At 35.2% G+C, this 27,221-nt stretch overlaps 1 protein-coding gene across 8 annotated transcripts in view; it reads left to right on the top strand.

Moving 5' to 3' along the window:
• Nucleotides 1-27,221, top strand: part of STPG2 (sperm tail PG-rich repeat containing 2) — a gene marked incomplete at its 5' end in the record, with an annotated part of 608,527 nt that overhangs the window by 219,697 nt on the left and 361,609 nt on the right. For 7 of the 8 annotated variants that reach the window (XM_082461761.1, XM_082461759.1, XM_082461758.1 and 4 more), the window contains one exon: nucleotides 7,379-7,538. The exons of the other annotated variant lie outside the window; for it this stretch is intronic. In XM_082461761.1, the coding sequence (XP_082317887.1) occupies nucleotides 7,379-7,538 (160 nt within the window). The remainder of the gene's footprint in view (nucleotides 1-7,378; nucleotides 7,539-27,221) is intronic. 8 annotated transcript variants of the gene reach the window in all.

Genomic DNA, 27,221 nt, shown 5'->3' with positions numbered 1-27,221 from the left:
AATGATGTGGAAATGTACAGCAAACAACTAGAAATTTGTGATTTAAATGTGAATTGTATAATGTTATGTTGGAGAAATCAGGTGAAATTAATGGTTTTATTGCCTACATGATTTTGTCCATCAGCAGTTTTTGTTATTCTTTACTGGGCCTTGAAGTATCATGGTACAGCTGACAATTGTAGTTTCTTTCGTAAATCAGCATTAGGATAAAGGGTCTTTTTCACTGTGGTGGGAGAATACAGGAAATGAAATCCATACTTCCTATTTTTGACTATCACTTACAATTAACATTATGTCACATCTATATTAAAATATTTTTATTTCTAAAATAACATTCTTTTCTAAGTCATATATTTAAAGAGGTATATGTTTAGAATGATGAATATTAGGAATGCTGAAAAATGGCAAGGGTAACATGTTTGTAATTATAATTTGCAATATGCAGAACAAAGATAATTTGATTATCATCTGAGATGCCTTTCTTCTCTGTAAATCCAAAATTAAACAACTTGGATAAACATATTGGTAAATTGCTTTAATCAAAGTTTTCTGCATATTCAGGCAAACTTCACTACATTTATGGCCTATAATTTTTTTCACCATATATATTTGATTAAAGATTTTGATTTGAAGCTTTGATTGAAAGTATCCTTCAAGTCTTCTTAAGTTACTTCATTAAGTTGACAAGCTTCATCATAAAAGAAGCTCTAAGTGACTTTTTAATAATTATGTATTTGGGATTTTAAACTAAAATTTTAGACCAGAATATACTTAGCTATGAAATAACAGCTAGAACGAGTTACCCTCCAAATAAATAAATTTTAGCCCAAATCATAGTTAATGATTTACTAAATCATGCTACCTAGCATTGTGTGTGTGTGTGTTATGTGTGTATACATATATACCTTACTGGAAGCAGAAATGGAAGAACAGTTATTTCTTGTAAGAAGTAGTTCTGGTTTAGTTGCCTAGGATGTTAACTCTCGTAAAGTATATGAATTTCTCTCACATAGCTATTATTATTAGACCTGCTATATCGCTGTGGACTCGTCCTGCGGTGAGAGTTTGTCTACTAAGCACAGGAAGACTGAGATTCCACTCTGCCTTTGTGGCTCTGCATCCTCTTCATGTTGCCCTTCTGAGTTTTTGGTTGAGTGCCTGAGGGTCTCTTTTTTTCTCCCAGGAAGTCCTACCCTTTACAAATTTTCAGCTTACTCTTTAGCTTCCTATGGCATTCGGGTTCAAGACCTGGCAAATATCTTGAGAAAGAGGCTTGTACTCGGTTGCCAGCCCTTGTTCTAGTGTGACTTTGGCTCCTAAGCATCAGAAGGCTGCAAATTTTATTCTGTCTCTTCAACCCAGACTTCTGTTCTTTTGCCTGTTCTAGCACACAGCAAATAGTCCATCATAAAGAACCAGTAATGAATTTGGTCTCCCCTAGTCTTCAGTCCCTTATGATAGACTGTGTGACCTTTGAAAGCTCCACTAGTTCTTCTTTTCCTTAGAACAATCTGTCTGCCTATGAAAAACCTAATCTTTAGCTCTTGCCCTGACTTGCTAAGTGCCCATTTAGAAGAGAGCAGCTTGCAGTGTAAACTCACATTAGAAGGGCTTTCCCCATTTTTGAATTTAGTACATAAAATCCTCTTTGCTTTCACAGATCTCTTATATCTTTAAAATTATGATTTTAACATTTTACCATTTTTGAAAAGTAACAATGATTTATCAAAACCTACTCATTGGTGGAAATGCTGGAATAGCTACTTTAATTACAAATAAAACATGTTAAGACAAAATGCGATTTAGAAATAAACAGTCACTCTCACTTAACATTTTTAAAAATTTAATTTACCATAATAATTAAAAATTTTTATGCACAGCTCCACAAATATATACAGCAAATATTGACAAAACTACAGTGAGAAACGGACAAATTCAAAAATAAAAATAAACCTATTTTATTTATCTGTATAGATCTATCTTTAAAAGACAGAATAGAGTTGACCACCCTGTGATGTTACTGATCAAGAAAAAAATGAGAAATGGCAAAAATAACAAATATCAAAAATGTAAAGAAGGACATTTCTGCAGATTCTTGAAGCAATGAACAGATAATTTTTTTTTCTTAATAAATTTGAAAACTCAAGACAACATGGACAACAGTCCTTACTAAAGAAAAATATAATCCAGAGTTAATATATTATCTAAAATGTCTATTTTTCAACCAAAACTTATTAGATATGCAAATATCAGGTAAGTACATTTCATACTCAGGGGGAGTATAAGAAACCTACTCTGGTAAGATTAGACATCGTATCAAACGGATGAAGATTTCAAAGCAGCCACCATAAATATATTCAAAGAATCAAGGGAACTTATGTTTAAATAACTGAAGTAAAATATACTGAGTTAGACAATAGGAAATCTCAAAAAAGAAATAGAAACAAGCAGGCAAGCAAGCAAAAGAAACAAAAAAGAATTCCAAAATTATAAAGTACAATAATGCACATGAAAAATTCACCAGCTGGACTCAATAGCAGATTTGAGATGACAGAAGACAGAATCAGTGAACTAAATAATAGCTCGATAGAAACCATTAAATCTGAAGAAAAAAGAAAAAAAGATTGAACAAAATGAACAGTTTCAGAGACCTTTGGGTCAATGTCACATATTCCAACATATATGTAATGATAGTCTCAGAAGGGGAGGTGAGAAAGAAAGGGGCAGAAAAAACATTTGAAGAAAAGATAACTGAAAACTTTCCAAAATTAATGAAAAACATGAATATACAAATCCAGGAAGTTCAGTGAACTGCTAAGTAAGATAACTATAAAGAGAACACACTCTTAGACATATCATAGTCAAACTGCTGAAAACCAAAACAAAGAGAACATCTTGAAAGTGAAAAACAATTTATTACATACAGTGGAAATAATATGATCATGAACTTCTCATCAGAAATAATGGAGGCTGGGACTTCCCTGGTGGTCCAGTAATAAAGAATCTGCCTTACGGTGTGGGGGACATGGGTTCGATCCCCAGCTGGGGAACTAAGATCCCACATGCCACAGGGCAACTAAGCCTGCATGCCACAACTACTGAGCTTAACGTGCCTCAACTTGAGAGCCTGTGTGCTGCAAACTACAGAGCCCACGCACTCTGGAACCCGCACGCCACAACTACTGAGCCCAGGCGCCCTGCAGCCCACATGCCACAACTAGAGAAGAGAAAACCTGCACGCCACAACTAGAGAGAAACCCACACACTGCAACAAAGAACCCGCTTGCCTCAACGAAGATCCCGCATGCAGCAGCTAAGACCTGACGCAACCAAAAAAAAAAAAAAAACTCTTAAAAAAAAAGAAAGAATGTAATGGAGGCCAAAAATCAGTGAAATGACATATTCATAATGCTGAGAGAAAAGCAAGTCAACCAAGAATTCTGTATCCAGTGAAAGTATCATTAAAAAATGAAATGTGAAGTAAAGACATCCCTAAGTCCTTTACCGTAGCATGGTAAAAGGAAAATTTATTTTGAGGCTAAAACTTGAGTTCAGTCTTTATTTGCATTGTGCATACATCTTGGGAGACAACTCAGTGATCAAATGCTCCATTTCTTGCTGGGCCTGGGGGGTTTAATTGTTGGTGTTTGGTAATTAGAGTTTTGGAAGATAAGCGCATACATGCAGTTTAATATGGCCAAGGTTAGAGAGTATATGAAATTTCACATGTCAAAATGGCAGGGAACAGGGATGGGAAAAATACTGAATTTTTTGAAATGAGGAGCTGGTCTTTGGGGCTCCAGGTCAGTTAGGCTTGCATTTTAAGTGGTTAATATAAGGGTTCTGGGCATGGGGAATTGTGCATGGGCTTCAACTCAACTTAACATGGTTGAATAAAACCACAGAGTATGGGAAAAGGTTTTTCCAGAATACAAACAGGATGACCTGCCTTCCTTTGAAGTTGGTTGCCACCAGTGATTTTTTTTTTTTTACTGCCTGATTCACTGTCTTCATGTGATTCCCAGCAACTTAACTACTTTGGATTTTGTTGTTGTTGTTTGTTTGTTTGCGGCTTAAAATACTCAGAGCTTTCCTTTCAAATATCCTGTTGGTATCTTTCTGCAGGAAAGGGAGTTATCACTGAGGGTTTCATGTAGTCCCACAACTAATAGAAATAATAATGCTAATAATGATGATGATGGCATTGAAAGCAAATACTAGTGCATGTATCAGGTATGTTGATCTGAACAAACAGACTGCCAGATATTTCTCCAGCTAAGATGAGTTCATCTGAGATCAGCAGAGAACTGCAGTTTGGTGTCTGCAACCATGGTGAGCCACGTGCAAGTCCCTGCAGGGCAAGGGAAGGAGAACACTTTTACAGAAAGGAAAAGGGAAGTTAGGAGGGCTATAGAAAACAGAGTCCATGGCATTTCATTGGCTGGTCCTTGCCAGGAAAGAAGAGGGTCTGTCTTCTTCCTCTTGGGCTCTGCTGTTGTCCCATGGTTTGAGAGCTCTCCCTCCTGATCTTCTGACTATATTTAATTGAGGTTTTTGTTTATTAATTTTTTTACAGATACCATTCTAAGAATTTTGCATACATCAATTATTTTAATTCTATGATTATTTATGTCATCTTTAGGTAGGGTCCTGGTTTTCCAGATGAAGAGGTCAAGACACCTTAGACTTAACTTTAATTTGCATTGAGACATAGCTTTTATTTCATCACTTTATGGCATTTTCCCTCAGTCTCTAATTGCTCTTTCAATTTGTCCTCCCACTGTTGCCTCTGTTGGGAACATAACTGCTAGCTCTATCAGTGCCACCACTAGAATAGAATTTTTTAAAAAAATTCAGCTTCTTTAAACTAAAAAATAAATAAAATAAATCTAAAATGGAATTTTTAATGTTCTGTGTCTTTTTGAATAACTGGCTGCCAGTTGAAAGGCTGGCATTTGAGCCTGTGACCTAGATTCATGTCCTAGCTTTTTAAAATTAGACCAGGAAGATGAGAGTCAGGTGATTTTGGCTTTTACGCTGGGACTCAGATTCTGCTGCAAAGCATGTGGAATTTCCCAAACATAGGAACAGGATTCAAGTACTGGGTTAAAAAAAAGGTGTGAGAAATGTCTATTATATCCACTCATCATGTGCCTTCTCTGTTTTCTGTGATGTACAAAGGATCACCAACAGAAATTTGATGATCTTATCTATACATACTATTTTTCCCAGAAATGGTATGTAAAGTACTATATATAGGTATTGTTTAAGTTATTGCTTTTAAACAGGGTTTCAGATTTGTCTTACTAATCCTAGGAATTAATTAATGCCTAGAAAATTTATTTGACATATTAACCTCTTGGTCAGATAAAATGAGAGTTGAAGATGAGTAAGAAGAGCCTAGAAACATTGGTAAAGGACACAGGTAGGGAATAAGTTTTCAGAGAAGCATAAAAATGCTATAAAAAGATGTGGTCATGATGAGGGTAGTATATTTTCACTTGGTAGAAGAGCCAGTGAATGTAATGAAATTTAGGGTAGCTAGTTTGACAAAGTTTTCTAGAGGGGAACACACTATTGTTGAAGAAAACTGATCGCTTGTGCAGTTACTTACTTTTTCTTCAAGCCATTAAAAAAGAAAAAAAAAAGAAAAGGTTCCTGTGTGGCAGCAGCGAAACCCGTCAGTCATATCTAGGCTAGGCACTGGAAGAGGGACTAGGTGTTGACTCCAGGCAGGGTGCTAAGGGAAGCAAGAACAATAACAGCTTCTGATAAGAAAATGAAAATGCGTAGTAGGGATAATCAAGATCTTTGTAAAGCTTTCCTAAATGCTCTGAGTACATTGTGTACTCGTGATTTCTTTGTGCTTTTGTGCTCTCTTCTGCTTTCCCTTCACATACCACAGAAGCAGCCCCGAAAGGTCCAAAAGTCATCTTTGGAGCTATTGCTTCTATAGCTTATCCTCTGCCTACCTTTACTAAATGTACTCCTAATGCAGGCAAGAAGCAAACAGCTGTTGACATTTCTTAGTTGACTTATAGATTGTGGCATTTGTGTTTGACACAGTACTTAAACCAGAAACATGGGGTTTCATGTAAGAATCTCCTCCGCTAGTCATGATCAGTACTTTTACCGTATTTAGTGATTCTTTGGAAGTGGGAGATAATGTTGTTGGCTTGTGCTTGAGGGTGATAATAGGGATATAAGGAACACGAGAACGTATGTTTTATAAAGTATGGCTCCTAGATGGACTTCAAAAGTTTGCTTTCTCAGTATCCAAATTTGTTTGAATTATTTGAAACATTAAAATTCTTCTCTGTTGGTCTAGACCCTGATTGTTCAGTCTTGTTTTTTACGTTGAAATTAGCTTTTGTAGAATAGTAAGATTAGCTAACCCTTTTGTAGAATCAGGAACTAATCTAAGTATTTTACTTGTTTTAACTCATTTAATCCTCACAGCAACCCAATGACATACGATATAAATTTTATAGTTTCCCCACTTACAGATGAGGACACAGAGGATCACAGAGGTTAAGTAGCTCTCTTAGGGTCCCACAGCAAGTAAGGAGCAGATATGTGGACCCAAAGCAGTCTAGTGCTAGAGTCTCTACCCTTAGCCACAATACAGGTCTCCTGCCTGCCAGAAAATCATTAAAACTTAAAAAGTTTGGTCTTTATACATAATACAGATGAACAGATTTGTTATATATATAATATGTTATGTTTTAAAATAATTTGAAGAAAATGAGTTTTATAAGTTTCCATTGAGGTAATTAGCTAATGGTTTCCAGGCATTAATTGTGCAACAAATATATGATATTTTTGATTTAATTTAGTTTAGAATTATTATTGTGGTTATTAATATCCGTGTGGTTTATGTTGATTAAAAATGTTAATATAACTGTAGAGCACATAAAGAGCCATAAGTGATGAAAGGGGAAGCCTTTTAACTTAATTGAAATCTATTAAAATGAAATAAGCAGTCTCATTTGTAGAATAAGTAAGGTGTGCTCACATAGGACAGTTAAGCAGGAATAGTTTTGCTGCTTAAGAAAACAAATAACCACTGCTCTCATTTCTGTATAAAATTTGATTTTCATTATGAAATTTGAAAATTAGAGTTTGATCTATATTATGAAGGCCATTTTTTTTAAGAATGTGAACCTATACTTCATAATTCTGTTTATTTTATCTTAAATTTTTGACAAGTGAATTTAAGGAGGGCATAGATTTAGGGATACTCTTTTAAATTTCTATTTTTAATGGCTAATTAAAGAAAATTTTCATATTTTCTATTACCATTGCTTAGTGTGACATATGCTATATGTTTTTGGAAATTTTTTATATGTTTATGCTAGTCCATTGAAATTTGTTTCAGGATGTTCCAGCACCAGGCACCTATGATGTTCAAAAATCATATGAGATGTCTCAAGTTCAGCATAAGTACATGCCACCTCGTAGTTTGGTGGCTAGAATAAAACATGCCTCGTTTCTTAGCACAACTCCTCGGTGCCTGGAAAAAATGAATGATGGGCCAGGTAAGTGTAGACTGTCTTTTTAAAGAAATGGGAACAAAATCTAAGGTTTCCTTATTAAAATAGACAATTGTAAACATACATTTACATTTATCATGTCTCTTTTAAGTGTGCAGGACAAAAAAATAACCGCTTATTTAGTGAAAGGTTTTAGATGTTTTTTCAACTGTAAGAAGATTTGTTTGGAGTTTTATGTCTTTTAATGTTACCAAAGACAATTTTACTAATTTTACTAGAGCTAATGTCATATCCTATTAGAGAAAAAAACCAAACTCTTAATATGCTATAGTTGTTAGAGGAGAAATAACTACTGATGTGGAAGATCAGTTGTATACAAGATATATATCATGCCAGTCTCATGGAATTATTTTAATTTTCCTCAAGTATTAAGAAAGCAGCTATATAAAAGGTAAACATTTATTTGAGGGGTTGAAATTCCAAAAATAATTTTGATTTTTAAAATTGGGATTAGTTCAGCTACTAGTAATGGCATTTTTGTACTAAAATAGAATGAAATAACTTTCCCTGATAATGAAAATGAACCGGTAAGTAGATTATTTCACACAAGAGAATTAGATAAAGAATAGGAACAAGAGTTTCCAACAGCAGTTTCCAAATGTTTTGCCACTAAATAACCAAACTGTTGTAATGAATCTTTTTATTTTTTAAAGTTACCTCGTATCCTTTTTTTTAACTTTGGGTTTATTTATTTATTTATTTATTTATTTATGGCTGTGTTGGGTCTTCGTTTCTGCGCGAGGGCTTTCTCTAGTTGCAGCGAGCGGGGGCCACTCCTCATCGCGGTGCGCGGGCCTCTCACTATCGCGGCCTCTCTTGTTGCGGAGCACAGGCTCCAGACACGCAGGCTCAGTAGTTGTGGCGCACGGGCCTAGTTGCTCCGCGGCATGTGGGACCTTCCCAGACCAGGGCTCGAACCCGTGTCCCCTGCACCGGCAGGCGGATTCTCAACCACTGCACCACCAGGGAAGCCCTGTAATGAATCTTTATGAGACTATGAAGAGAAAAAATGAAACAGAATGGAGTTTTTAAATGAAAAATCAAAGTGGAAGAATACGATGGGTCAAGCAAATAAGAATACTTGGGAGACCCTGAGATCCATAGAGACTTGCTTTATTTTTCACTGTCTATCAGGAATCAAGTATATTACCAACTTAAAGGTCCATTTTAAGTCCAAATTTAGCTTTTCTTATTTTCTTTTTCTTCTCTTGAGTTATTGTACCATTGTTGATTTTGTCAGGTTTTAGCTTTGTTTTGAAGTAGAATTCAAATTCCTTTACTATGTCTCTGACCACACTCATTATGTGGTCACTCAGAAGTGGTGCAGGGAAATTAGTTCTTTGAAGTTCAGGTACTATCACTGTCACCGTGACCAAGCACAATCAATCAAGTAACAATATCTATTCCAGAGTCTCTTAAAGTAGATTAGATTGATCTTCATATTTTCTGAAGATTTTTTTTCTCTTTGCCTTTACTCTCGTCTCCATAAAAATTATTATAGATGCAATGCATAGTAAGAGCTTCAGTTAAGTTCCAGAACTGGCACTCTGACTTTTCATTGCTTCAGTATTTAGCCTAGGGCAAGTAAATTCACTAATTGTTTCATTAGTTTCTATTTTACAAAATTGAGATATTTGCCACCTACTTGGCTCTCATGAGAATACTAAAGATTAATAAGACTATATTTCAAAGTCATTTTCAGAACCACTGAAGCTCCTTAGAAGTATAAAATCTTATTATAATATGAAACATGTTTCTTCTTAATGCCAAGCCAACTCTAGCTTCTGAAAGAATTTGGGACAGGGAAATATCTCCATTATGAAGACAGATATTATTTGGAAGTCAAAGACATATGGACTGTCAAAGTCACTATACAACTGTAAATTAGCCAGCTTGCTAAATGAAAAGAGTTTATCACAATAAGCCAATACTTCATTAAGTTTGCCATCCTGCATCTTAAAGTAGCCTATAATTCAGATAAATGATAGCAGAAATCCCACATGCCTCTATAATCAACACATTAGAGAAAAACATATGGACTTCTGAAGCTATTACCTGATGCGATGATTAAGAAATCTGATTTCCTCTGACATATGTAGATACTGTGATAATTATAGAATTCATTCTTTTGAACTTAATCTGCTATCTTAAGGTATACAGTCCAAAATATGTCTCTAACATAGATTTAATAGGTGACCAGGGCCAATTTAATTAATATCCATGCTTTGTTTTGGTAATTGAAGATTAACTTCTATTTGTCCTGTTACATTGATCCAATCAAGGAAAAGAAGTCAGGTGTGATATTATCAACTCTCTAAATAGATTCCTCTTTTTTTGTTAATTTTCATTTAGGTTAGGTTTTTTATTGATCAATATGACAAACAATTCTTGATTCTAAAATGAGAATAGGGCTTCCCTGGTGGCACAGTGGTTAAAAATCCACCTGCCAATCCAGGGAACATGGGCTTGAGCCCTGGTCTGGGAAGATCCCACATGCTGCCAAGCAACTAAGCTCGTGTGCTACAACTACTGAGCCTGTGCTCTAGAGCCCACGAGCCACAACCACTGAGCCCATGTGTCACAACTACTGAAGCCTGTGCACCTAGAGCCCATACTCCACAACAAGACAAGCCACTGCAATGAGAAGCCCGTGCACCGCAAAGAAGAGTAGCCCCCACTCACCACAGCTAGAGGAAGCCCGTGCGCAGCAATGAAGACCCAACGCAGCCATAAATAAATAAATAAATAAATAAATAAAAATAAAATGAGAACAGCCCATTTATATTTACAGTTCTTAATACCATTTAACTTTTGCTGGGTACAACTAGTATGTTAAGTCTTTTGATTTTTTTTAAAAAATCATTGTTATATAATCAAAAGGTACAGTGATAATAGTTCTATTGGTTATATGCTTTGTGTCAATGTTTATCCTATGAATGATCTCCTTTATTATCATATCTTCTTAGAAATAAAATAAGAAAAAGGTGTTTTTTTAACCCTATTTTGTCATTTAAATATTGGTAATTTTGTTAAACCTTAATACCAGTGAGAAGAGCCTTTTTGGGTTTTATGTCAAATTATTTACAAGCCAGATAAAATTATTTTCTGTTATTATGTGTGTGTGCATGTATATGTACGAAGCTATAAGATTGTTTGAATTAATTTGTAGAGCCTGATATGCTTATTTGTTCCTTGAGTCATGACATAACTAAGAAGAATTGAGTGCTTTGCCTTGCAGAACTTAAAGAGTATGTATATTGTTATCTTTCTACCTAGAATAGAATAATAGGCAAGTTAAAATTGGTTACTGACTGTCGTATATTTGTAGGTAACAGTGTCAAGAACGGAGGTTGATAAATGACCCAAGTTATGAGTTTGGTTGATATACGAATAGTATTCTTCTCATGGGACTCATATACTTAATAGGACATTCAATCACTCAACATTTTATAGCTCTGTATTTATTTCAAATTGTCTTAGAACTTTTATTAACAGTATTGAGGTGATTTTATTTTATTCAAATGAAGTCTGCAGATATTTAAGAAGTGTAAAACTCATTTTCATTAGTCTAAATTAAAGAGGGAAGTAGTATATTTGCAATCAGTATACCATATACCGTTAAATGTTGTGTAACCAATAAAAACACATTTGAATCATTTAATGAAGACATTATTAAATGAGGTCTGTCACATTTTAAGCAATCTACTCTTATGCACCAAGTTTTTTTTTTTTAAACATCTTTATTGGAGTATAATTGCTTTACAATGGTGTGTTAGTTTCTGCTTTATAACAAAGTGAATCAGTTATACATATACATATATCCCCATATCTCTTCCCACTTGCGTCTCCCTCCCTCCCACCCTCCCTATCCCACCCCTCTAGGTGGTCACAAAGCACCGAGCTGATCTCCCTGTGCTATGCGGCTGCTTCCCACTAGCTATCTGTTTTACATTTGGTAGTGTATATATGTACATGCCACTCTCTCACTTTGTCCCAGCTTACCCTTCCCCCTCCCCGTGTCCTCAAGTCCATTCTCTAGTAGGTCTGCATCTTTATTCCCATCTTACCCCTAGGTTCTTCATAACCATTTTTTTTTTTTTTAGATTCCATATATATGTGTTAACATACAGTATTTGTTTTTCTCTTTCTGACTTACTTCACTCTGTTTGACAGACTCTAGGTCCATCCACCTCACTACAAATAACTCAATTTCGTTTCTTTTTATGGCTGAGTAATATTCCATTGTATATATGTGCCACATTTTCTTTATCCATTCATCTGTCGATGGACACTTAGGTTGCTTCCATGTCCTGGCTATTGTAAATAGAGCTGCAGTGAACACTGTATGCACCAAGTTTTAATTCATGGACATGTAAATGACTTTGTGATTGATCTAGCTCAGGTAAAGTAAAATTGTTAAGTGGAAAAGAATTAAACATTACTTTATCTCTCATAGTGATCTGTTTTTGGACATTTAGAGGAGAAAAATACTCAGCAAATTTAAAAAGAAAATGAATGAAAACTTTGAGAGTGTGGAAAATTGGGCATTCTCCTACATCGTGGTGGAAGTATAAGTTGATATCAGTGATTGTCAAGGGCAGGCTGGCAGAATGTTTCAAATATACATGCCATTTAACCCTAAAATTCTCCTTCTGGGATTACCCTAAAAAATAATTAATACTATGTCCAAAGTTTTAAGCATCAAGTGTATTCATCCAAGAATACTAATAATGAAGTTTTTAATGTCCTAAATGAAAGAAAAATGGGGTTTAGTTAACTCTGGTGTAAAAACTGAATAGAGTCCTATGAAAAATTTTAAAATGGTATATATTGCTTAAACCTGATAACAAGATAGGATTCATTTGCCCAATCATTTAACAAATATGCACTGAGAGCCTCTTATGTATTAGCAGTGTTCCAGGGACTTGTGATAGAGCAGTGAACAAAATATAAACGTTGTTTCATAGAGCAAAGTTTTAGGATGGAGACATTTAATAAATGAATGAAGAAATAGATCAATAGATTGATAGATGAGGGAAGGAAGAGAAAGAAAAAGAATGAATACTAGGTAGCTATAAATGCTATGGAGAAAAATAAGAGAAAAGGAGGATTGGGAGTTCATTGTGGGTTCTGCATCAGTTTCAAAAAATGTTATTGGTGAAGACCTCACTTAGAAAATGATCTGTGATTAAACAGCCTTAGGCTTGTAAAAGATTGTGTTTTGCTTTTCAGTTTTTAATTGTTTTCTCTATATGAACATACACTGCTTTATAGTAAGTAAAAATGATCTTAAGATTTTTAAATAAAAAACAGTTGAAATTTAAAGCATAATTTTAATTAAAATCAAATATTTAAGTGAATGATTAAGCAATACATAGCATATAATACAACATTTGTAGGCTGAACATAACAAGTACTGAGACTTATTTTATGTAGAAAGTATAGATCATTTCTAATGAAAATAACATTGTGATTTCTGCATCACATTCCCACAGGAAATTATTTTAGGAAACAAATATAATTCATCTTAGAAGTTAATTGAACATATCCCATGAAGATATTTTTGTTCACCTTTTCAATAAACATAAGCAATACCTTTGATATAAAAATCAGTGTAGTGTGAAAACTAATTATTTATTCTATTTTCTCAGTGGCTTGTAATATAGATTCAGAAATACTATGGAGTTTATGAAAATGCAGTTCATCCCACTTGCCGAGTGCTGTTAACCTATTGCAATAAATATGTAATTTTTTGGTTGTTTTTCTTTAGCTTCTAGAAATGCTTTTGGGCTGTTAAAATGCAACATAATTCTGAGTATAGGCAAAAATTGATCAGATCAATTTTGGAGACTGGTTGATTTTATATCATTATTAAAAATGGTAGAAATTTTATCATTTAAAATGAGCTAACTTTATTAGTTTTCAATCTCAAGTTATTTTTGTTTCTTTGGTCACTTCATATATATTTAAAGTAAATTCTTCTTATTTATGCATAATTTGAGAAAGATCAATTTATTAATAAGTATGTCTAATAGGTAAAATTACCCTATATATAGTATACAGAATACTAGTTTTCTGAGTTATTCACTTTTTGTGTAGTAAAGAATCTTTGAAGACTATGGGAAAAGCTTAATCTGAGGAGAGATCAACTATTTTGGGTGGGGTGGGGGGCAGGAAAGAACTGATGCAAAATATTTTAGAATATAAAGGAAAACAGAATCAAAGTCTGAAGTAGAGTGGTAGCCTTAAAACAGAAAATGGACTTTGTTTATTGAAGGGGGAGGTAAGTTGTAAAGAATAACTGAAAATATATAGATCTTATAGAGAGAGAGAATACAGGTATACTTCTTTTTTCTGTACTTTGCATTATTACACTTGGCAGAAACTGCATTTTTCACAAATTGAAGGTTTGTGGCAACCCTGCGTCGAGCAAGACTATCCACACCATTTTTCCAACAGCGTTTGCTCACTTCCTGTCTCTGTGTCACATTTTGGTAATTCTTGCAATATTTCAAGATTTTTCATTATTATTACGTTTGTTATGGTGATTTGTAGTCAGTGATCTTTGATGTTATTATTGTAGTTGTTTGGGGGCACCATCAACTGCACCCATATAAGATGGCAAACTTAACTGGTAAATTACGTGTTCTGACTGCTCCTCCGACTTGCAGTTCCCTGTCTCTCTCCCTCTTTCAGGCCTCCCTATTCCCGGATACACAGCAATATTGAAACGAGGCCAATTAATAACCCTACAATGGCCTATAAGTGTTCAAGTAAAAGGAAATATTGCATCTCTCACTTTAAATCAAAAGCTAGAAATGATCAAGTTTACTGAGAGAGGCATGTTTGAAAGCTGAGACAGGCTGAAAGCTAGGTCTCTTCCACAAGTTAGCCAAGTCGTGAATGCAAAGGAAAGGTTCTTGAAGGAGATTAAAAGTGCTACTCCAGTGAGCACACCAATGTTAAGAAGGCTAAACCTCCTTACTGCTGATATGGAGAAAGTTTTGGTGGTCTGGATAGAAAAATCAAACCAGCTACGACATTGCATTAAGCCTAAACCTAATCCAGAACAAGGCCCTTACTCTCTTTAATCCTCTGAAGGCTGAGAGAGGTAAGGAAGCTGCAGAAGAAAAGTTTGAAGCTAGCAGAGGTTTGTCGATGTGGTTTAAGGAAAGAAGGCATCTCTATAACATAAAAGTTCAAGGTGAAACAGCAAGTAGAAGTTTCAGCAAGTTATCCAGAAAATCTAGCTAAGATAATTAGTGAAGGTGCCTACACAGAACAACAGGTTTTCAATGTAGACAAAACAGTGCCCTATTGAAAGAAGATGCCATCTAGGACTTTCATAGGTAGAGAGGAGAAGTCATTGCCTGGCCCCAAAACTTAAAGAGCAGGCTGACTCTCTTGGTAGGGGCTAATGCAGCTGGTGACTAAGTTGTACCCAATACTCATTTACCTTTCCAAAAACCCTAGGGCCCTTAGGAATTATGCTATATCTATTCTGCCTGTGCTCTATAAATGGAATAACAAAGCCTGGATCACCACACATCTGTTAACAACATGGTTTGCTAAATATTTGAAGCCCACTGCTGAGACCTACTGCTCAGAAAGAAAAGATTCCTTTCAAAATATTACTGCTCATTGACAATGTACCTGGTCACCCAAGAGCTCTGATGGAGATGTTCAATGAGATTAATGATGTTTTTAAGCCTGCTAATACAACATTAATTCTACAGCCCATGGATCAAGGAGTAATTTTGAGTTTCAAGTCTTATTATTTAAGAAATACATTTCATAAGGACCTAGCTAGTGATTCTTCTGATGGATCTGAACAAAGTCAATTAAAAAACCTTCTGGAAAGGATTCATCATCCTAAATACCAGTAAGAACATTTGTGATTCATGGGAAGAGGTGAAAACATCAACCTTAACAGGAGTTTATAAGACTTTGATTTCAACCCTCAGGATGACTTTGAGGGGTTCAAGACTTCAGTGGAGGAAGGAACTGCAGTCATGGTAGCAATAGTAAAAGAACTAGAATTAGAAATGGAGCCTGAAGATGTGACTGAATTGCTGCAATCTCAGGATAAATCTTTAACAGATGAGGAGTTGCTTCATATGGATGAACACAGGAAGTGTTTTTTTTAAAAGATGGAATCTACTCCTGGCGAAGATGCTGTGAAAATTATTGAGAGGATTTTGAATATTACATAAATTTATTTGATAAAGTAGCAGCAAGGTTTGAGAGGACTGACTCCAGTTTTGAAAGAGGTTCTACTGTGGGTAAAATGCTGTCAAACAGCCTTGCATGGTGTAGAGAAATCATTCATGAAAGGAAGAATCAATCTATGTGCCAAACCTCATTGTTGTCTTATGTTAAGAAGTTGCTGCAGCCACCCCAGTCTTTAGCACCCGCCACCCCGATCAGCCAGCAGCATCAACATTGAGGCAAGACCCTCTACCAGCAGAAAGATTACAACTTGCTGAAGGCTCAGGTGATGGTTTAGCAGTTTTTAGTGATAAAGAATTTTTTAGTTAAAATATGTGCATTTTTTTAGACATAATGCTACTGCACTCTTAACAGACTACAGTGTAACGTAAGCATAACTTTATATGCACTGGGGAACCAAACAATTTGTGTGACTCACTTTATCAAGATATTCTCTTTATTGCAGTGGTCTGGAGCTAAACCCACAATATCTCTGAGATATGCTTGTATGTAGAGGAGAGCTTATCACAAACATCTTGTAAGTTTTGCATTATATAATGGAATGAATTATAAATTGATAAAACAAAAAGTCCACATGGTTTTAAACATTATTATGTCAACTTGAACTAAGAGGAATGGACACAATATATAAAATAAAAAGACTTGGACTCTTGAATTTCTATAGGTAGGAAGTTGGCTGAAAAAACTACCTAGTTGCAAACATGGGCTACTTTTTATGGGAAAGGAAGGATAACTTAGAGGACAGAACCAAGAACCCACAGAATGGAGCTGTTGAACATACTATACTGAACAACTCCTTGGAAGTAGGACTGAACCCTCATCTATGAACTGGCAACTTGTGCCCAGCTGGATTTGAAATGCTATGCAACTGTAAGTGCTATGCCTCTCCTGTTTTTTCCCCTTTGAACAGGTGTGTTTTAGCATTTACTTTTTGACTGTTATACCATTAGCCTGATAATTTGTCTCTTTAGTTGAAGGTCCTTAGATTGAAAGGAACAGTATTCAAAAGGCTGCACCAGAAGAACTACAACAGGGGAGTCTCATTCACATCTGAACCAGAATTAGATGACAAGACCCTGGACCTTGAGTTAATGCCATCATGGGATGAAATCTGGGAGTCTTCAGACCAGGGTTGCTTGAGTTTTGCATGTGGGAGATGTGAAATCTTGTGGCTGCAGAGTGGACTGTAGCAGAATGTGTTTTCCAAAGATATTTGCCACTGAATATTTCATCCTCTGTGTTCTTCACACAGCGCAGTGTTGACACTGCTCTCATTGGGTATTGGAGTTTATTTCCGGTTTCCTAGTGGACTTTTGGTACTACCTTAACCAATAGAGTATGGCAGAACAGTTGCTCTGTGACTTCTGAGGCTAAATCATAAAAATTTCTTGCACTTCTGGATGGTCCTCTCAGAATGCCCCCTCTTGAATGTAGCCACCGTGCTGTGCAAAAGCCCATCAGCCAGGGAGACGCCCATGAAGAGGAAGAGAGAGCCCCAGTCCTCTTGCTGGGAGAGCTCCGGCCAGCAGCCAGCACCCAGCACAGACTTGCCAACCATGGAAGTGAGCAGCAGTGGGAGTGGAGCCCCCAGCCTTCAGTCAAGTGCCCCAGCTGACAACCTGTATGGCCAAGATGAGACTTTCTCCCTGAGGCATGTCCAAAGTGCAAATTTATGAACAAAATAAATGACTGTTGTCATTTTAAGCCATTAGTTATGGAGACTAGTTCTTTATGCAGCAATAGATAACCAGAACAAATTCTAAACAGAGAAAAAAGACAAGTGAAAGCAGACGTAGTTAGTTGAAAGTAAAAACATGGAATAATTGGACTGGCGGGCAAAACAAGACTGCAGTATAGGTTCTTTCTAAAAAAATTTTCTTGAAGTACAGTTGATTTACAATGTGTTAATTTCTACTGTACAGCAAAGTGATTCAGTTATGTATTCTTTCTCATATTCTTTTCCATTATGGTTTATCACAGGATATTGAATATAGTTCCCTGTGATATACAAGGTACTTTAAGTATACAAAGTACCTTGTTCTTTAGCCATCCTATGTGTAATAGTTTGCATCTGCTAATCCCAAACTCCCAGTCCTTTCCTCCCCCGACCCCCACCTCCCTTGGCAACTGGTAAAGGATTGGGAGAAACAGGAATTGGAAGGGTTGGAAGCCCAGCAAGCGTGCAGTCTGAGTCAAAGTCCTACAGAGGGTAACTTAGCTTTAGCTTGATCTCAAAGGGGATACTTGCAGTGTAAGGTATACCTGAAAGTTGTCCTACCCAGAAGCAAATGCGCTGAAGCTTTCATACTCCTATATCTATCAATCATTGATAAAGGGCTGCCCTGGGGCCACGTAAATTCCCATGCAGGTCTGGATCTCTATGCTTATGGACAAACTGGGCTCCTGACAGCATTCTTCTGAAAAAGAGCCATAGGTGCTGGCTGCTGGAAGGAAAAGCACACAATAGCTGGAGGTGTGTAAAATGTACTGAAAGGAATCTGAGAAATCTGGATGGAGCACTGACATTATCAACTTACCTGAAATTTAATAGTCAACAAATATTATAAGGTTGTACTCTGGCCATTCACTGTGTTGGATACAATGTTTTTGGAAATGCAAAAGGAAATTCAGTTTAATCATATATTTGTAAGATGAGTTAATCAACAATTTCTCTTTTTAAGGGTTTTTTGGCTTTTTTTCCCCAAGGACTGGGCCTTGAAAGGAATTTAACAAAATGTACCTTGGAAAGTCCAAAATTAATAATCTAAGCATGATGACTGCTAGAATAATCCATTGTTTGACATTTAAGATAAATATACTCAAAGTATTTTTTCTTATTTCATTTTATCATAATAATGTAAGTTAATAAAGTAAAACAAATAAATTATATCTCAACAAAAGTGAGGAATTATATAACTGGACAGACTTGCCTTTTATGGTGTCAGTTATTTGATGTGATTCTTTCATTCTTTCATTAATGTATTCATTCTTTCAATAAATGTAATGAGCAGCTAATTTGTACCAGGCAGTACCTAAATTTCTGAAAGTAATTAGAAAAAAAGATATTTCCTGCATTAATGGAGTTTAAAATACAAGCCTTTTAAGGGTAACATGCAATTATAATTTGTCTATATTTTATAGTTTTATAATTTTATAAATTTATTTATTTATTTATTTTTGGCTGTGTTGGGTCTTCCTTTCTGTGTGAGGGCTTTCTCCAGTTGCGGCGAGCGGGGGCCACTCTTCATCGCGGTGCACGGGCCTATCACTGTCGTGGCCTCTCCCGTTGCGGAGCACAGGCTCCAGACGCGCAGGCTCAGTAACTGTGGCTCACGGGTTTAAGTTGCTCCGCGGCATGTGGGATCCTCCCAGACCAGGGCTCGAACCCGTGTCCCCTGCATTGGCAGGCGGACTCCCAACCACTCCGCCACCAGGGAAGCCCCTATAATTTTAAATTCTGTTTATCATCAGTTTTTAAATACTTGGGATACTTTTTTTTTTCTATTCATTAGAACACAAGTAAAAATATTTTCTGACAGTATTTTAATGTTTAATATAAACACACAGTTGTACTCACCATAAAATCAAAATATATTGGTTCTAAATATCAATAATGTTTTGTGTGCCCAGAGAGGCTACTATATCCTGTTACTATTTTTATTCTTTGTGAACTAGTATTTGTATGTTGTAATAATTTAATGGTGTGAGTATATATTGTTCTTTCTTGAGCACATTCTATTGGAAACCACTTGATGTACTGGGATAAAAGTGGACTCTAGATTCTAACAGAATGCATTCTAATTGGGGCTTATTTATGAGCTGAATGACCCTAAGCAAGTAACTCACTTTTCAGAGCCATAGTTTCTCAACCCATAAAAGGAAGCAATTGATATCTATTTCATAAAGTTGTTGTAAAGCTTAAATTCGCTTATATGTGGAATCTAAAAAATAAAACAAACTAGTGAATATAAGAAAAAAGAAACAGACTCATGGATATAGAGAACAAATAATGTGGAGAAGGAAAGGGGGATGGGCAAGATAGGGGTAGAAGATTAAAAGGTAAGAACTACTTGGTATAAAATAAATAAGATACAAGGGTGTAATGTACAGCATAGGTAATATACCCAATATTTTATAATAACTGTAAATGGAGTATAACCTTTAAAAATTGTGGATCACTATGTTGTACACCTGAAACTTAAATAACACTGTAAATCAAATATACTTCAGTAAAAAAAAAAATGGATTTAAAGCTCCTAGCATAGTACTTATAACATAGTAAGTGCTCAGTAATGTCAATTTATTTCTCTTCAGGTCTTCTGTACTGTTTTTAGTTTGATCCTGCATCATTATAGAATGTTATTTAAGAAAAGATGCTGGTAATAAGATTGAGGGGGCTTAAGTAGAAGCAGGAAGACAAAGAGCAAGGTAGTGCAACAAAGATAGTACAGTAGCTTGGAAAAAGGTGGTAGTGGTGATAAGGTTAAGAGAGAGAGATATATATATATATGTAAAACAGAATTTGTTAACATTATATATGGAGATGAAGGAAAGATGACTACACAGTTTTTGACTTGATCAACTGGTTTTGCCGGGATAACTGGCAGGGAGGATTTTTTAGGGGTAATGTGGAGTGGGAAATATGCTCTGTTTTGGACATGTTACATTTAAGAGTCTATTTGAACTTTAAATTGCAATTTGGGTATATGAATTAGAAACTTCAGGGATAAGATCGGGACTGACAATGAAAAATAGGGAATCATCATAGATGATTAATCATAGATGACATTAAGTCCATGAGACTGCAGGAGATCTTCTAGGGAAATCAGGAGGAAAAGAGGGCATAGATCTGAGCTTCTGAGCATTACAAATTTCAGAGGTTAGTATGAAGAGGAAGAACAAATAAAGACTAGATGTATATTTTGTTGTACAGTTTTTTAAAAGTTTTATAATAGTTTTTAAAACTATTAGAATCAAATCAATGAATATTTTAGTGAACTGGAAAACCCATATAACCTAATCCAGTGTTCAAATTATTTATTCCAATCCATTGTACAAAATAATTATGAGCAACCACTTAGACACACTGGATTAAAATTACTTTTATAATTTCCAATTTTAGAAATAAATGTAGAACAGACTATAAATATGATTTAACTTATCAACAACATTTCTATAAATTTGAAGGAAATATTTAGAGAATAGTTTGAAGTCTATCTATAAACTAGTATAAAATATTCAAGTAGGAATAAAAGACTTGAAAATCAGATCTCAGAATATAACAGGCTACAAGTACTTCTTTGAATTTTAAGCTATTACAAGTAAAGAGCTGGTAATGTATGAGGAAGTAAGATATAAATATACATATATATATAAAATTTGATTCATCTTTGCATTCTTAATAATTGCCACTTCTTATGGTTAGAAAGGTTAATTAGTATTTATTTTTATATTTGACCCTGCATTTAACTATTTAGGAATGTGATATTTCTTAGCATTGTAATTTTTCAACCTTTGATTAATTTTCCAGTTTATTAACTTATATTTATACTTCTTGTCCCTAAAAAAGTTATGTTATTTTAAGAAGAGAACAAATGGGGACTTCCCTGGTGGCGCAGTGGTTGAGAGCCTGCCTGCCAATGCAAGGGACACGGGTTCGAGCCCTGGTCTGGGAAGATTCCACATGCCGCGGAGCGGCTGGGTCCGTGAGCCACAATTGCTGAGCCTGCGCGTCTGGAGCCTGTGCTCCGCAACAAGAGAGGCCGCGACAGTGAGAGGCCCGCGCACCGCGATGAAGAGTGGCCCCCGCTTGCCGCAGCTAGAGAAAGCCCCCGCACAGAAACAAAGACCCAACACAGCCATGAATAGATAAATAAATAATAAATAAATAAATAACTTTAAAAAAAAAAAAAAAAGAAGAGAACAAATGAATATATAAACATATTTGCCATCATAATTCTTTTACTTAGGAAAAAATAAGGGTTTTATACCAGCCTTTAATAAAATTTTTAAAATTTGCTGGTGATTCATAGGTTTTTTAAGCCACAAACTCAGTGGCTTAAACCAACACTCATTTATTAGCTCACAGTTCTGTAGGTCAGAAGTCTGGACAGCTCTGTGAGGTTATATGCTTAGCTTCTCAAAAGGTTGAAATCAAAGTGTTGGTGAAACTGAACTCTTACCTGGGGGTTCCAGGGAAAAATCTGTTCCCACGTTCATTCAGGTCGTTGGCGGAATTAAGTTATTTGTGGTTTTAGGATTGGGGTCCCTGTTTCTTTGCTGGCAGTCAGCCAGTGGGACACGGAGCTCCGAAAGGCTGCCTGCATTCCTTGGCTCATGGCTTCCTCTATCCTCAGGCTAGTAGAGGCACATCAAAATCTTATGCTTCAAATCTCTGACTTCCTCATCTGCCACTAGCCAGAGAAAACTCTCTACTTTTAAAGGATTCACCTGATTGGGTCAGGTTCATCCAGATAATCTCCATATTTTAAGATCAGTTGACTGGTACTTCAATAACATCGACAAAAATCCCTTCATAGTAGTAGATAGATTAGTGGTTGTTTGGGTAACCAGGGGATGGGAATCTTGGAATGGTGTCTTTAAAATTCTGCTTATCACAATTAGTTTACTCAATTACAGTGAACACATTCCTATAATTTTTCCTTCTTTCAATCTCATTATGTCTTTAGTTTCTATGTATATAGGACTTGAGATATCTCCATCTCAGTGCTGGTTAAGACATTAATTTTTGTGTTTGTTTTCTTCCATATTTCACTTGGGTTTTAAATTTTAAATGGTCAGTTTTAGATACTTTTTATTTTCCAATTATGCTGTCTAATCTACCATTTAAAAGCATTTGTTTTGTTGTTTTCTCTGTTACTGAGAAAGTATTTTAAAATCTGCCATTAAGATACTGGATTTTCTAGTAGTTCAGTCAGTTTTTGCTTTATGTATTTTGAGGCTATGTTTTTAAATGTTTTAACTTCCTGGGAAGGAAGTTTTAAATATCTCTATATGTAGTGTTTGCTTTTTTTCTTTTCTTTCTTTGCTTGACAGTATGTGTATGTGCAGGTGTACATTCTGATATTAATGAAACTATATAAACTTTCTTTGGTTTAGTGCTTTTAAGATATATCATCTTTTTACCTTTTACTTTCAACCTTTATGCAGAGTTATGTTTTTGTTTTTTCTGTGTAAATAATTTTTGTCTTTTTAAATCCAGTTTAAAAATTTTATTATTAGAACTTTTTAGTAAATTTACATTTAATAATTTTACTGATATAATTGAGTAAAATTCTTGATAAATCATCCTTGATTTATCAAAGTCAAGTACAATTGATATTTTTACCTTATTCCTAGACAATGCAAGAACACTAGACCATTTCAATTCCAGTTACCCTTTTCCTCATTTTCTGCTATTATTTTCATGTATTTTGATTCATTAATGTCTTAAACTCAAAGAGGTCATTATTGTTTTATACAGGTGATCAATTATCTTACAGATTTATCCATTTACACATCTGTGATTTCACTGCTCTATTTTCTTTTCATTCACAATGCCATCTATGATCAGTTACCTTCTGCCTGAAATGTACCCTTCTGTCTGAAGTAATTCTTTTAGAGTGGATCCACTAGTGGATAATTATCTTTGTTCTTTTTTTATATGTTGAAAATATTTTAAAATATATTTTTGGATTAAAATTTTATGTTGTGGAGGGAGGAGATATGGGGATATATGTATATGTATAGCTGATCCACTTTGTTATAAAGCAGAAACTAACATACCATTGTAAAACAATTATACTCCAACAAAGATGTTAAAAAAAATTTTTTTATGCTGACAGTCACTGTTCAACACTTTAAAATTATCATTTAATTATATTTTAGCTTCCATTATTTCAGTGTAGAATTCAGAAACATCTAAATATTGTCCATCTAAATATTGCTTCTTTGAAGATAATATGTATTTGTTCTCAAGATCATACACCATGATCAAGTGGGATTTATCCCAGGGATGCAAGGATTTTTCAGTATCTTCAAATCAATCAGCATGATACACCACATCAACAAACTGAAAAATAAAAACCATATGATCTTCTCAATAGATGCAGAAAAAGATTTCAATAAAATTCAACACCTATTTATGGTAAAACTCTCCAGAAAGTGGGCATAGAGGGAACATACATCAACCTAATAAAGGCCATATACAACAAACCTACAGCTAACATCATACTCAACAGTGAAAAGCTGAACGCATTTCCTCTAAGATCAGGAACAAGACAAGGATGTCCACTCTCACCACTTTTATTCAACATAGTTTTGGAAGTCCTAGCTGTGGCAATCAGAGAAGACAAAGAAATAAAGGAATCCAAATTGGAAAAGAAGAAGTTAAACTGTCATTCTTTGCAGATTACATGATACTGTACATCAAAAATCCTAAAGATGCTACCAGAAAACTACTAGATTCATCAATGAACCTGGTAAAGTTGCAGGATACAAAATTAATACACAGAAATCTGTTGCATTTCTATACACTAACAACAAAAGATCAGAAAGAGGAATTCAAGAAACAATCCGATTTACCATCACATCAAAAAGAATAAAATACCTAGGAATAAACATATCTAAGGAGGCAACATACCTGTACTCTGAAAACTATTAGACCCTGATGAAAGAAATAGAAGATGACAGAAACAGATGGAAAAATATACCATGTTCTTGAATTGGAAGAATCAATATTGTCAAAATGACTATACTACCCAAGGCAATCTACAGATTCAATTTAATCCTTATCAAATTACCAATGACATTTTTCATAGAACTAGAACAAAAAAATCTTAAAATTTGTATGGAGACAAAAAATACTCCAAATAGCCAAAGCAATCTTGAGAAAGAAAAATGGAGCTGGAGGAATCAGGCTTCCTGGCTTCAGACTATAAAACAAAGCTACAGTCATCAAAGCAGTATGGTACTGGCAGAAAAATAGAAATATAGATCAGTGGAACAGGATAGAAAGCCCAGAAATAAACCCACGCACCTATGGTCAATTAATCTACGACAAAGGAGGCAAGACTATTCAGTAGTGGAAAGACAGTCTCTTCAACACATGGTGCTGGGAAAACTGGACAGCTACATGTAACAAAATGAAATTAGATTATTCTTTAACATCATACACAAAAATAAGCTCAAAATGGATTAAAGACCTAACTGTGAGACCGGACACTATAAAACTAGAGGAAAACATAGGTAGAATACTCTCTGACATAAATTGCAGCAATATCTTTTTCAATCTGTCTCCCAGAGTAATGGAAATAAAAATAAACAAATGGGACCTAATTAAACTCAAAAGCTTTTGCACAACAAAGGAAACCATAAAAAAAATGAAAAGACAACCCACAGTTCTGGGAGGTAATATTTGCAAATGATGTGTCTGACAGGGATTAGTCTCCAAAATTTACAAGCAGCTCATGTGACTTAATATCATCAAAACAAACAACCCAATCAAAAAATGGGCAGAAGACCTAAATAGACAGTTCTCCAGAGAAGACATACAGTTGGCCAACAAGCACATGAAAAGATGTTCCACATTGCTAATTATTAGAGAAATGCAAATCAAAACTACAATGAGATATCACCTGACACCAGTCAAAATGCCAGTCATCAAAAAATCCACAGACAATAAATGCTGGAGAGGGTGTGGAGAGAAGGAAACCCTCCTGCACTGTTGGTGGGAATGTAAATTGGTGCAGCAACCGTGGAGAACAGTATGGAGGTTCCTTAAAAAAACTAAACATAGAGCTACCACATGACCCAGCAAACCTACTCCTGGGCATATATCCGGAGAAGAACATGGTCCGAAAGTATACATGCACCCCAGTGTTCATTGCAGCACTGTTTACAATAGCCAAGACATGGAAGCAACCTAAATGTCCATCAACAGACAACTGGATAAAGAAGATGTGGTACATATATACAATGGAATATTATTCATCCATTAAAAAGGATGAAATAATGCCATTTGCAGCAACATGGATGGACCTAGAGATTGTCATACCGAGTGAAGAAAGTGAGACAGAGAAAGAGAAATATCGTATGAAATCGCTTATATGCAAAATCTAAAAAGAAATGATACAAATGAACTTATCTACAAAACAGAAACAGATTCGCAGACTTAGAGAAGGAACTTATGGTTACCAGGGGGGAAAGGTTGGGGGAAGGGATAGTTAGGGAGTTTGAGATTGACGTGTACACACTGCCATATTTAAAATGGATAACCAACAAGGACCTACTGTACAGCACAGGGAACTCTGCTCAATGCTATGTGGCAGCCTGGATGGGAGGGGAGTTTGGGGGAGAATGGATACATGTATATGTATGGCTGAGTCGCTTTACTGTGCACCTGAAACTATCACAGCATTGTTAATCAGCTATACTCCAATTTAAAATAAAAAGTTAAAAACGGATGCTTTTTTAAAAATGTTTTTTATTGTGGCAAAAGTCACATAATATAAAACATACTATTTTAACCATATTTAACTGTACAGTTTAGTGGCACTAAGTACATTCACATAGTTGTGCAACCCTCACCATCATCTATCTCCAGAATTTTTCACCTTCCTAAACTGAAACTCTGTCCCCATTAAACACTAACTCCCCATTCCCCCTTCCCACCTGCCGAAACCCCCCAGCCCCTGGCATCTACCAATGTACTTCCTGACTCTATGAATTTGATTATTCTAGGTACCTCGTATAAGTGGAATCAAACAGTATTTGTATGCCAAAAAAGATGCTTTTAATATGTTTTCTTTGTCTTTGATTTTCAACAATTTTAGTATGATGCACCTAGGTATGCTTTTCTGTATATTTATCCTGATATATTTATATACTACTTCTTGTGTTTATGCCTTGATGTCTTTTTTTCTCCCAATTTTGGAAAGTTCTGTCATTATATCTTCAAATACTGCATCTTTTTAACTCTTCTTTCTTTCCTTCTTCTCCTTTTACTTGTACTCCTCCTTCTCCTACTCCTTCTTTTTCAACTCCAATTAAATGTATCCTTTTTTGTTTTCTTTTACAATATCTTCATTTTTTATCCTTTTGTTTCCCCATGTATCATGCAGGTATTTTATTTAGCCTTCTCTTCCAGTTCACTAATTCTTTCTTTTGTGTATAATTTGCTGTTTGGACAATTTAATAAATTCTTAATTTTCGTTATTATATTTTTATTTCTGCAATTTGCAGTATATCTCTAAATGATAACATTTTGGGGCAGTCCATTTAATTGGGAGTCTATTGACTACTCATAATGATTATCATGGCTGAAGGATTTAAGAATCGTTTTTCAGATAGGGTTGTGGTATATAAAGGAAGTAAAACGAACGTACATATTTTTTGCTCCCAGGAGTTTAAAGGCAGTAATGGAAAATAGTTAGGCAGAAA

Source organism: Balaenoptera physalus, assembly GCF_965194825.1.
Source record: "Balaenoptera physalus genome assembly, chromosome: 5".
Classification (NCBI taxonomy): Eukaryota; Metazoa; Chordata; class Mammalia; order Artiodactyla; family Balaenopteridae; genus Balaenoptera; species Balaenoptera physalus.
Note: the sequence above shows the minus strand (reverse complement) of the source record. Positions and strands in the feature narration are given on the sequence as shown.